The sequence below is a fragment of the Pristis pectinata genome, chromosome 41 (assembly GCF_009764475.1).
Source record: "Pristis pectinata isolate sPriPec2 chromosome 41, sPriPec2.1.pri, whole genome shotgun sequence".
NCBI lineage: Eukaryota > Metazoa > Chordata > Chondrichthyes > Rhinopristiformes > Pristidae > Pristis > Pristis pectinata.
Window position 1 is genome coordinate 4,733,588 of NC_067444.1, and position 13,249 is coordinate 4,746,836.

Here is a 13,249-nt window from a genome sequence, read left to right on the forward strand (position 1 = left end):
CCATTCATCACGTTTTTGAGGCATTCACCTGTCAAATTCCAAGCAGCGACTTCTCCGAATGTTGCCTACTATGGCATCATTCATCAGATGCATCTTCTCAAGCCCATAGCATGCCGTCCTGTCAGTTCTATCCTCCACTAGTCTGAACTAGTCACACCAGCCATGCACCCCTTTGTGGAATCTGAAGTGAAATAACTTCCCCTTACGTTAATTAGTTTGGAAAGTTTTAGTTTTCAGGTGTAGGTCTGATTCCCTATCAAAACGGAGGCGTGAATAAGAGGTAATTCGGTATGGGGAACAAATGTCCGCATTGCCAATAATATTCACGTTCCGTCACAAATCAATAAAGATCTAACAGTGCTGCACGGATGAGAACAATCGTGAGCTTCGGTTACAATTATTCTGGAAAACTCCGCGCTCTGTCTTCAATCAGTATGATTCACTGAAACAGTGGATCTGCTGCACACTCCCTACAGTCCAAACTCAACTCGTTGGTATCCACAGTAAACGTTGCACTACATTGAATTGAGATAATATAGCACTTGCATTAAATTATTCTCATTTACTCCGTGTTCAACAGATCTTGTCCACCCCTGAGACAAGCAGATTGTGTTCACGCTTCTCCAGTAATCATTTCAATTCAATGCTTCATCGCAGGCATGTTTCTTGATGTGTTGTTGATTGTTGGCGCCCCATTCTAAATTATCTCCTTTTAACGGTACAGTTCCAAACTTCATGAAATTTCTAACCTAAAAAGTCTTTCAATTTTATCTGCCAGTGATATAATGTCATAACTCAGGCACCAATTCTCGGAACCAAAGAGTAATTCCTTGTTTAAGGCTTTTTCGTATCCACAATATCTCAGTTGTAGTATAACCCCTATTTTTCTCTTTCATGTGCAACGAACATCAGGCGATGTGTGTGTGTGTGTGTGTTTGTGTGTGTGTTTGTGTGTGTGTGTGTGTGTGTGTGTGTGTGTGTGTTTGTATGTTTGTGTGAGACTGTCTGTCTGTATGTCTCACTGGTAAAAAAAATACTAGCATCTGATACACAAAGGCAGTTACAGAGATCTAAAAACTAACACCAGACATTGAAGGAGTGCAGACATTCAGAAGAGAGTTAAAACAAATATCAGACTGATAAATGATTGGCGTTATACAACCGGGGAGCAGGGAAAGGCAGCTGATGGGTATTTGGGAAGGGATATTTCACGACGGAGCTCTGTAAAGAGAGTTTAGGGGAACAAAGGACCAAGAATTATTTTGCAACTTGGCGTTCAATGGTTGGTTGAAATATATTGACACTGAATTTCGCATAACGAAGGCTTATTTTCTCTCTTCAGTGGCCGTGACTACTCAGACGAGCGACACTCATGGTCAGTGAAAATTTTCGTTTCCTTCTTTGTTTTCACCAAGTATTGAGTCTGACTGCAATTGTGATGTCGTGCTGTGTCGCAGATCTGTTATCCAATCAAAGTTAAATATTAATTTCTGGAAAAAAACGATCCATTATACTGGTATACCTGCAGCTGTCAAGCGTTAGCACAATGAGGTTGTGAACTAACTTGCTTTCAATACATTGCTGCCCTCTATTGCGGAGAGTAAGATGGCTTGGATCATTGGTGCAGACTGCATGGATCAAGAGGGCCTTTCGAAAAGCGTCAACATTCCAGTTGTATATATTTTTTATATAGTAAGTGTCCATGGAATCCAATGGGTGAGGCAGAGAGTACATTAAATTTGTTCTCGGGAAAGAAGAAAAAGAATTTTTGAAGCTGAAAGGCTACACTCAGCGGGGATGCACAAACATAAATACTAGGCAGAGACCTGATTTCATAAATGGTTCAGATTTACGTACAGGAGCACGTTTAAATAAAAAAGGTGCAAGTAATATATGACAGCCTGGTTGAAGATGGCCATATAACATATAACATAGAACACTACAGCACAGTCCAGGCACTTCGGCCCAGAATGTTGTACCGACATTTTATCCTGCTCTAAGATCGATCGACCCCTTCCCTTCCACATAGCCCCCGATTTTTCTATCATTCACGTGTCGATCTAAGAGTCTCTTAAATGTCCCTAATGTATCTGCCCCCACAACCTCTGCAGGCGTACTTACCCCTGACATACCTCTTACACCTTACTCCAATCACCTTAAAATTATCACCCCCCCCCCCTCTTGTCAGCCTTTGTCGTCTTGGGAAAATGTCTCTGACTTTCCTCTCGACTTATGCCTTTTATCATGTTATACATTATCAAGTCACCTATCATCTTCCACCTCTCCAAAGAGAAAAGTCCCAGCTTGCTCATCCTATCCTCAAAATACATGCACTCTAATCCAGGAAATATCCTGGTAAATTTCCTCTGCACCCTGGCTAAAGCTTCCACATCCTTCCTATAATAAGGCAATCAGAACTGCACACAATACTACAAGTGTGGTCTGACTGGATTTCGATAGATCTAGAATATCACCTCGCGGCTCTTGATCTCAATACCCAGACTAATGAAGGCCAACACTCCATAAACCTTCTTAACCACCCTATCGACCTGCGTCGCAAGCTTGAGGGATCTATTGACGTGGACCCCAAGATTCTTCTGTTCCTCCACACTGCTCAGAGTCCTGCCATTAACCTTGTATTCTGCCTTCAAATTCGATCTCCCGAAGTGTATCCCTTCACACTTATCCGTGTTGAACTCCATCTGCCACTTCTCAGCCCAGCTCTGCATCCTATCAATGTCCTGTTGTAATCTGCAGCAACCTCTACACTATCCACAACACCACCAACCTTTTTATCATCAGCAAACTTACCAACCCACCCTTACACATACTCATCCAATTCATTTATAAAAATCTCAAAGGGCATGGGCCCCAAAACAGATCCTTGCGGAACACCACTGGTCATCCACCTCCAGGCAGAATACTCCCCATCTACCACCTCCCTCTGTCTTCTATGGGCGAGTGAATTCTGAATCCACACTGCCAAGTTTCCCTGAATCACATTCCTCCTGAATTTCTGAATGAGCCTTCCACGAGGAAACTTGACAAACGCCGTAATGAAATCCATGTACACCACATCCAATGCTCTACCTTCATCAATGTGCTTTGTCGCACCATCAAAGAATTTAATCAGGCTCGTGAGGCGCGACCTGCCCCTCACAAAGCCATGCTGACTGTCCCTAATCAGCCTGTGCTTCGCTGAAAGCCCATTAATCCTGTTTCTAAGAATCTTCACCAGTAATTGGCCCACAGCTGAAGTAAGACTCGCTGGTCTGTAATTCCCAGGGTTATCCCTACTCCCTTTCTTAAACAAAGGAACAACATTTGCCACCCTCCAATCATCTGGCACTATCCCTATGGCCAGGAACGACGCACAGATCGTCGCCAAAGGCCCAGCAATCTCTTCCCTAGCTTCCCGTAATAACGTCATCGGGGCCGGTAATAACATCGTCCGGCCCCGATGACTGATCTGTCATGATGTTTCTCAGTAGTTCCAGCACATCGTCTTCCCTCACGTCGGCATGCCCTAGCATATCAGCCTCTCATACGCTATCCTCACTAACAATGAAGAGAAGTTCTCCAGGGCCGAATAAGATCTAGCACCGAATGCTATGGGAAGCAAGGAAGGATATTTCTGGGGATCTCAATGCGAATTCTGCTGCGTCGATAGCGACGGGCTCGGAGAGCAACTGGTGTTCATTTGTTCAACACGGGCAGCAGGGACAAGGCAGATAATTATCCAGAGAGGCTTACATCAGCTGTCCTAAACTGTCGTGAGAACATCTAAGGGGCAGGGTTTATCGACACTTCGAAAGGCAACGGTTAATTAGGGATAACTTAGCATTTTGATGAGCGCGTTGCGGTAGATGTTATCTGTATGGACTTTAGTGAGGCCTTTGATAAGTTCCCACATCGCAGCCTGGTCCAAACTTTTAAAGCCAATGTGATTTCAAGCAAGTTGGCAAAATAAATCCAGTGGTGGCTTTGTGAAATGAAGCAGAGGGTGGTAATATTGTGCTGATTTTCTGATTAGAAGATGGTGACCATTTGTGCATCAGAGGCATCTGTGCTAAGACGTTTGATATTTGTGATATGCAGTAACGATCTGGATGTGAATATAGGGAACATGGTTACAAAGTTGGACGATGTCACGAAAATTGGTGATGTTATGGTTATAAAGGAGGTTTGTCTGAGGACGCTGCGTGGTATATCAGCTGGAGAGTTAGGCGGAGTAATGGGGGTTGGAATTTAATCCTGACAATTGCGAGTTGAAGTATTTGGAAGGGCAAACAAGGATAATGTGCGCTGAATGACAACGAGTATTGATAAACCTAGGGTCCTTGAAGTGGGAATCCATCAGCCACTGTAAGTGGTAGCGGTGGTTCATGCTTGGTTTCCTCGACTGTGACTCAGAGCTGAACAACGAGATCTTCAGGTTGAAACACTGTAAAACATTTGTTAGAACGCAAACGCGGAGAGCTGATTTGTTTTCCAGTACCGCCAGCACAATAGAATGGATGTGATTGCACTGGAGAGGGTAGACAGAAGATGTCTCCGGGATTGGAGCATTTCTGTGATAAATCGAGATTGTGCGAGCCTGGATTTGTCTTCCATGTCGCGGATGACACGAAAGAGTGACCTCAGAGCGTTGTACAATATTATGAGTGACATTTATGACGTAGGGAGTAAGAATCTTTTTTCCTCTATAGTCGGATTGTCTTAGACATAGGTGAATAGGCTTGGGAGAGAGGTAAAAGATTTAAAGGTCATGTGGGAGGGACATCTTTCTGAAAGAGTGATCGTATTCTAAAATGCTCTGCCCGAGGAGGTGGCGGCAGCGAATATTCACACAACGTTTGAGAAATATATAGACAAGCACTTGAATCGCCAAGGGAACTAAGATGGATATCCTTCATACACTGGTTACCACAGTACACGTTACAAATCAAAGAGACCATTGCAAATAAAGCGGGTAGATTTTTCTGTCACGTGGTAAATTGTTAGCCGAGGGAGACAATCAGCAGCACGGGGCGCTAAAAGAGGCGGGATGGATAAATGTTTATGGGGCTCCTTCGTTGTCGAGACATCGGTCGTCAGGCTCATCGTTCTGACTGCAATAATGCACTTCCTTTCTTTGGAGCCGTCACTCTATATGTCCTCAAATTCACGCCCTCCATATTAATTGGCTGCTATATTGTTTCATGTATTGTTTGACATACACCCAGACTCATCTTACACCTGTTACTTCGCTTCTTCACACACAAATTCCACACCTCTTCTCCCTCTCTCACACAAACATATTTCACACTTTTGCTGTCTCACACCCACCCGCACACACACCCAAACACACACACACACATATTCTGCAACTTCGATATTTCTCACAGATATGCAGACTCCGGTTTTATTTAGATTGGATAAGATTCGGGCATATTGGGCTCAAAGGTGGGTTGGCCTGTCACCTCCGCCATCCCATGACCAGCTTTGTCGCAGCTCAGGCAAATGGAATTCACAACAACAAGTATGTTCAGTTCAACGGAATTGTGTTAAATATTAGTAGAGTTCATTCAGGAAGTCCAGAAGGTATCAGTTCCGAAAACAACCGATTTTCTTTGTGCCCTTGCAGATCTCGGTAAACTACGCCTGTCACCTGATCGTGCGGATCGAATTTACTTCGATTGGGAATCGATGGTATTTACTTGTGCATCCGACTATCAACATTCCTTCAGCGAGTTTGAATTGCACAATGGAAGAGAGCTTTTACCGATAAAACCTCAAGTAACGAATTCAATGAAAAACGCAGTCACGTTTACCATCAACGTTGCGCAGTCTCGGTCACAATATTACCAATGCATTTATAAAAGCACGTTATCTCAACGCTCCTTAGCGGAAAGTGACATATTGGAGATAACAGTAGTGGGTAAGTTCCGATTTTTGCTGATTTGCCTGAATCCTATTTTACCTGATGCTGACGCTTTGTATGAAAGTACTTGGATGGAACCGTGACTTTGAGCATCCGGGAAAAATGATGAAAATGAATAATCCCTCCTGTCGTGGACTTGCTCTTTATTTGAGGCAATCGGAACTAACAGATTTACAGAGGACATGGAACACAGAACAGTACAGCACAGAACAAGCCGTTCGGCCCACAATGTGGTGCCGAAATGGCTAATTCCTGCAACCTACAGTATGCCCGCATCCCTCTATTTTCCTCTTATTCATGTGCCCATCCTTAAAAAAACAATGAATTTGCTTCCAACACCCCATCAGAGAACGCAGTCCAGGCATCCACCACTCTGTCAGTAAAGAACATACTCCTCACATCTGTTGTGAACAGACCTCCTGGCACATTAAATTCATGCCCTCTGGTATTGGATCGCTCAATAATGGGTAAAATATATTGCTTGTCCACCCTATACATGCTCCTCGTAATTGTATACACTTCCAACAGATCACCGCTCAGTTTTTGTTCACCTTCCTGACGGACTATATTTGAAGTTGCCGTTTTCGCCGCTGGAATCTTTTCCATATTGCAATTCAATAGAAGAGTGCTAAAAATAATATTGTATTTCACAGGGCAAATATTGTATGGTGTTAATCTCTCTTTGTGCTACTGCCATTCTCGTTCGGTTCACTAGCAATTCAGAAGACTTCCTGGAGCCATGTTGGCAGTTCATCTGGGAAACTCTGACAGTTCACCATCCACTTTTTTTTTACAAGTTCAGGACTTCCACGTATCCACACGTGAATACAAAGTTCTGAAATGGCCATCGTTGCAAGCGTTTGCACTCTGGCGTCGAAATGTGAAGTTGCAGCACGAACCCCACCGGTTACAATGAACTTCCACGGCTGCAAATTGCATCTCCACTGATTTCCTTAAACTGGAAAAACTGTCACAATGCAAACTCAGTTTCAGCTCTTTTGCGTTGTTTAGCAGTTCGCGTTTGTTTAATTGTTAAATTCCAACCGTTTGTAAATGTTTCAAGTGTTTCAGTGCACAGGAAGATTTCAGTCAATTACTTTTTTAAATACAATCCTCAACTTTTCTCGATAGATTTGGAGGAATGGACATGAAAATCAACCAGCATGTTTTAATCGGTTAGAAATTCAGTCACGTTTCGAATCAGTTTTAAAGTTATGTTGAATTTGACAGCCACCCAGCCGCGAGTTGTTAAATCGGAAGTTCATCTTTGCAAGAAATAAAGGCAGAAACATTTTCAGTGACAGTCATCAAGAGGAACTGGATTACTCTGATATATAAACGCTTGTGTGTGAAGTTGATAAATACAGAGCTGACAAGTGACTTGCCAAACTGAATTTGTAATGACGATAGCAGCCGACTTAAAGAAATACGCTGTTTACTAATTAGGGCATCAGTTTGAAAATCCATAAAGACCTTGTCAAGATCACTTGATGACGTGTCGAACAGGGGTGGGGGGCATTCTTCGGCTGCATCAGTTATTTCACCCAATCCAGGAATCCAGCAAACAGAACTTTCATAAATCAGCTTGAGAGAGCCTTCTTCGGATGGGCAGATTGCTGGTTGAGAGAGGGATCCATTACCAGATATATCTGGCGAGAGGAGATTATTAGGGAAAGATAGGGGCAAAGGTTGGGGGACATATATTCATGAAACCCTCTGCTTTGACAAACTCTAATTTCTTCTGAAGCCAGTATCACAATTAGTTTCATTCCAGGTGTCACACTTAAAGTGATGTTCTTTGTCTTTTATTTCTCAGTCAATCAACGACCAGTCTGATTCCGGCAATCGCTCCACATCTCCGATCTTTTTGTTGACCTCCTTGGCCTTGTTTTGCCCTCTCGCCCACACTTCATTTCCCATTAATTTTCTGCCCACTCTTCTTCCAAGGCTCCATCTCAATAACAAGTGACCCTTACTCAGAAATTTAAAGGAAAATAAGTAAACCTGGAAATGTGTTGAGAAGAATCAGTGTAATTATTCGCGTATCACTTAGAATCTTAAATCACCCTTCCACTTGTAACCAAATGAATGTCGGATTTCCCAGGTGCCGCTATCTGCGTCATCTTAACAGCTCTCCGTTATGTCTTCGCAGATCACAAACAGCTGCGACTGTCAACTGACCGTGCTGACAAAGTTTATTTGAAAGGAGAATCGATTGAAGTAACCTGTGAGTCCAACGATGAACATCCACGCAGCGACTTTCGATTGTATAATGCAGGTTATTATTCCACGGTAGAGAGCCCGACACCTACTTCATTGACAAAAATGGTCACCTTTACCATCACGAAGTTGGAGATTGGAAAGCACTCTTACTATTGCACGGCACACTCAGGACATAGTAACACAGAAACAATAGAAGTATTGGGTAAGGTTCAATTTCTATCAGCTTGAGAAACTGAAGTTTCATTTGATGACCTCTTTTGACATGAAAGTACAGAAAGTCTGTGAATTGCAAATGTCGTGCAAAACCATGGAAATGACTTATGTGTCCTGTCAGATTTGTGTTGGGCGTAACATAAACTATCACAGCACTTTCCTCAACCATTAGGCGCAACATGACTTCAAGTTTTCCTTTTTGCCACCTCCTTCTTCCACTTAGGAAGTGTAAAAACAAGAATGATCCAAGAATGATGTTCTGTAGCGCACAGCATTAGTCGCTCTTTGCTTGGCCTCATTTGGAATAATTCTGCAGGTTAAGATCAAGTCTGATTCGGAGGAGTCAGCATGGTTTTGTGCGTGGAAATCCGTGCTTGTCCAACCTTTTAAAACTGTTTGAAGAGGTAACCAAGAAGGTATATGAGGGAGTGGGTGTTGTATGTTTGGACTTTGGCAATATCCTGCATGGTAGGCTGGTCTGTAAGGTTGGTCCCATGGAATCCAGGAAGAGCGAGTAAGGCGGATTCAAATTTGGCTCAGAGGTGGGAGGCACAGTGTGTTTGTTGGTGGTTGTTTCTCGGAATGGAGGCCGGTGATTAGTGGCATGTCGCAGTGGTCGGTTTTGTACTATTGCCATTCGTTCTTTATATAAATCATTTGGATGCGAATCCACAAGGCTTGACCAGAGGATAGTACGAAATTAGGAGGTGTAGTTGAAATGAAGACGGTTATCGTAGATGAAAGGGGGATCTTGATCAGTTAGAGAAGCGGGCCGAAGAGTGGCAAAATTGATTTCAATGCAGATAGTTGTGAGGTGGTACATTTTTGGAAGTCAGATCAGCGTAGGAATTATACGAAAAACTGTGGGACACACAGGGGGTGTAAAGGAACGGAGCAACCTCGGATTACAAGTGTACAGTTCGTTGAAAGCGACGTCACAGGGCGATGAACAAGGCTTTTAGCACGCTGGCATTCATTAGTCAGGGCACTGAGTGTCGGAGTTTGGACGTTATGTTTCAGTCGTAAAAGTCGTTTGTGAGGCCGTACTTGCAGTACTGCGTGCAGGTTTGGTCACTCTGTTATCGCAAAGATGTAGTTAAATTGGAAATAGTCCAGAAAATATTTATGAGAATTTGCCAGAACATGAGGATCTGATATATAAGGAGAGATGGACAGGATAGGTATTTATTCCTTGCAACGTTGAAGAATGTGTGGTGACCTGATAGAGATGTATAAAATTACGAGAGACACAGATAAGGGGAATGGTAACAGCCTTTTCCTCAGGGTAGGGGAGTCCAAAACTCAGGGGACATAGATTTAGGTTGAGAGGAGAAAGATTTAAAAGGGGCCTGAAGGGCAACTTTTTCACGTAGAATATGGTGAGTACGTGGAACGGTGCCGAATGAAGTGGTTGAGTCAGGAACAATAGTATCATTTATGAAGAACACGGATAGGTGTACAGAGGGGCGAAACTTATTTGGATATGGTCCGAAAGCATGAATTGGGCACCGTGGTCGGCATGGACTCCTTGGGCCGAAGTGCCTGTATCCGTGCTGTATTGCTCTATGACTCTATGACTCTCTGTGGTCGTTTCAGTCGGAAACACCGATTATTCCCGATGTCGAATTTTTTTGCAAGTTCAGGACTTCCACACACACCTGCGTGAATGCAAGTCTCGAACTTGACAGCTTTCTCCGTTCTTGAGTAAAAAACTGGATTTTATAAATTAATACCCGCGGGTAAGAATTAACTCCAAAAACCACGCTGACGTGATTCACGTATGACAAGTGTGAGACAAAATGCCTTAAATGGAAAAGAAATATAGGGGGCAGCAGAATCCTAGTAATTAATTATCGCATTTTGGAGTTAGTTTTCTTCTGTGTATTCCATTGTCTAAGCTTTGTGATCCATCTGAGCTCCTCTGTTTAAATTTTAGCTGAATAAGCTCAAACAACAGTAATGTGCCCTGCTGTAGGGCTTTCCTTCAACTCCATCAGCTATTTGACTTAATCCGGAAGTCAAGCAAAAAGAATCTTTAAAAATAAGCCTGGAGGTCCTTCTGCGGCTGTGTCGATAGGTGGATGAGCGAGGGACATATGGACTGAGAGCTCCCGACAAGAGGGAATGGTTTCTATGAGGCTGTAAGGGCAGGTTGGATGACGTTTGTTTATCAAAGACTTTCAGGCCACTCTTCTGCTCAGCTCTCGTTTCATTCTGCAGGCAATATCACAATTAATTTCATTGCAGCTGTCATATCATAATTTAAAAAAAATTCCGGTGTTCTGTTGTAACACTGTTGCTTATCTGCTCATGATTCTTTCAGCGTCCATTTTGATTCTAGCACCGACTTCCTATGTTCGATGTGTTTACTGCCCCATTTGACCTTGCTTTTCTGTCTGCCCCGTTCCATTTCCCAGTAAAACTTTGTGATTCTCTGCAGCTTCCAAAGCTTCGTGACTCTCCTCGCGTTCGCACCAGAGTGCAGTGTTTTCAGATTCCTCTCGATCACCAAGAAGGCGCACCCCAACCACTTGCCCAAGTTCCGAAATGTGTTAACCCCTCCCCCTCCCTGAATGGCTTCAGTGTTTCCAGATCTCTTTTGGGAACGATTAATCCATTAATTTCCATCCACCCTCCCCTCTCTCTCTCCCTCTGGCTGTTTCTCTGTCACTCCCCTCCCGCTATCTATTAAATGGGAATTGTGCTAAAAGTCGCTTATAGCTCTGTCTGTCGCCAACACAATAGCAAGAATCCCACGGCACCAATCATCCCGCCAGTCCGCCAGTTAAGAAGCAAGAGAAAGGAGAACGGATTTTTATTTCCCAACGAGACATTAAGCTCTGAAGTAAATTTCTGGGAGTGGCGCTGTGGCATCAAAATAGCGCTCATGATGGTTCGGGGGCACTTTCAGGGAAATGAACTTCGTGGGATTGTATATGTAATGCCCAAAGTCGTAAATGAGAAATAGCAGGAATAACGGAATAGTCGTCAGGGAAATGACGATAAACTCTCAAAGAAACCGGCATGATGTGGATTGAATGCTGTTTATTACAGAATAATTCATCGGGAATTCATTGTCGGGTGTACATATTTGGAATTATAATTAAATACGTGGTTATTTTGTTGAGGTGAAGAGCGCACGGAAGGAGGAAAACAAAGCAGTGTGCATTAAACTTTTCCTGTACCATACGTTCTGCGAGTGTCAGTATCCAGATAGCCAATGATTGGCGGTGCCGAGTCCAGCACAAACAAAGCGGATGACGGAAATTGTTTTGAGACGTAAAACACAGAAAGAAGCCGTGCAATTAGATGCGCACACTCCTGTTCCGAAATCCAAGCTACCCATGTCCAAGAAAGGGAAATGCAGAAGATGCGCCACAAAACGGTAAACACAGTTCACCCCAAGACGAAGTACTCACAACTTGAAGGAAAACACCAACACTTCAACGTTGGACCATGCTTTCATAACTTTCCAATTATCGATGCTTTCGGACAGCCGTTGTCTGTCCGAAGTAGAAGTAGAAGTTTCTTCATCGATTTGTAAAGGGAAAGCCAGGCATGGGAACAAACGCCTTCCTGTGAAAGGACACTTGGTTCTGGATTGTGAAATAAAATTTCACGCTGTAAACATCAACGTCGTTAGCAATCGGAAACAGAAACTTTAAGAAAGAGAGTCATGGATTTTATCCGTTTCTACTGGAGAGAACCGTGGACAAAACACATCAAAATCTACTTATCCATTTGTATCACAGAACTACATGTCTGACCCAATAATTGACGATGAAATGATCATTCCAGCTATTTTACTATGGTGAATGCTTGCGTTTCACATCTAACTTCCATTTCACTTGAACAGTAAGTTGCTATGATTTGATTTGGACACCTTGGGCTCTTAGAAGAGAGAATGTAAATTCTAGTAGTCAATGGAAACATTGCATCCACGCTGTCAATTTTTTTCAGAAATTAAATCACAGGAGAATATAAAAAGAAAATGAATCCGCATAAATATTTAGCTTCTTTTAAAATATCAGAATTCCAGTTAAGGGAGAGGAGGTACCTGAAGACAGCACTTCACAACACGCAGGCTCAGGATAACGACTACCGCCATCACACAAAAAAGCGTAATACTGCATTTACGTGACAAAAAGAAAGTGAAGACGAGATCATGAGCAGATATCGCCACTAATTTGCAGGTCACTTGCACTCTGCGCAGAGAGATCAATCCGGGTTCCCGGTTGCATGTCATTTCAATTCTATTTCCACGTCCCGTAATCTTGTCCGTTCTTCGCCTTCTCCATAGCTAGGGTGAGGCCCAACTCAAACTTGAGAAGCATACCTCATATTCCGCCTGGGCGGTCTACAAGCTAATGGTGTGAACATTGAATTTTACAATTCTAGGTAATCATTACTTCTTGTATCCCTCCTCTCTATCTCCTACTTATCCAGATCTCCTAATTTTGACCTCTTTCCGACCAACCCTCCAGTGTCCATCAGCCATTTCGTCCCCATCCACTTTCCGTTCCATCCGCCAACATAGAACATTACGGCACAGTACAGGCCCTTCAGCCCACAATATTATGCCTATATTTTATCCTGATCTACGACCTATGTAACGCTAGTCTCCCACATAGCCCTCCATTTCTCTATCATTCATGTGTCTATATAAGAGTCTCTTAAATGTCCCTAATATAGCTACCCTACAACATCAGCAGGCAGTGAGTTCCATTCACCCACCACACTCTGTGTAAAAAAATTACCCCGACATCCCACTTATATCTTCCTGCAATCGCCTTAAAATGATGCCCCCTCGTGTTAGCCATTGTCGCCCTGGGAAAATGCCTCTGTTTGTTCACTCGATCTATGCCTCTTATCATCTTGTACACCTCCATC

At 43.2% G+C, this 13,249-nt stretch overlaps 1 protein-coding gene across 3 annotated transcripts in view; it reads left to right on the plus strand.

Annotated features, from left to right (window-relative positions):
• Positions 1-13,249, plus strand: part of LOC127566465 (uncharacterized) — a 52,469-nt gene that overhangs the window by 20,580 nt on the left and 18,640 nt on the right. For all 3 annotated transcript variants that reach the window (XM_052008899.1, XM_052008902.1, XM_052008901.1), the window contains 3 exons: positions 1,343-1,375; positions 5,627-5,920; positions 8,076-8,348. In XM_052008899.1, the coding sequence (XP_051864859.1) occupies positions 1,343-1,375; positions 5,627-5,920; positions 8,076-8,348 (600 nt within the window). The remainder of the gene's footprint in view (positions 1-1,342; positions 1,376-5,626; positions 5,921-8,075; positions 8,349-13,249) is intronic.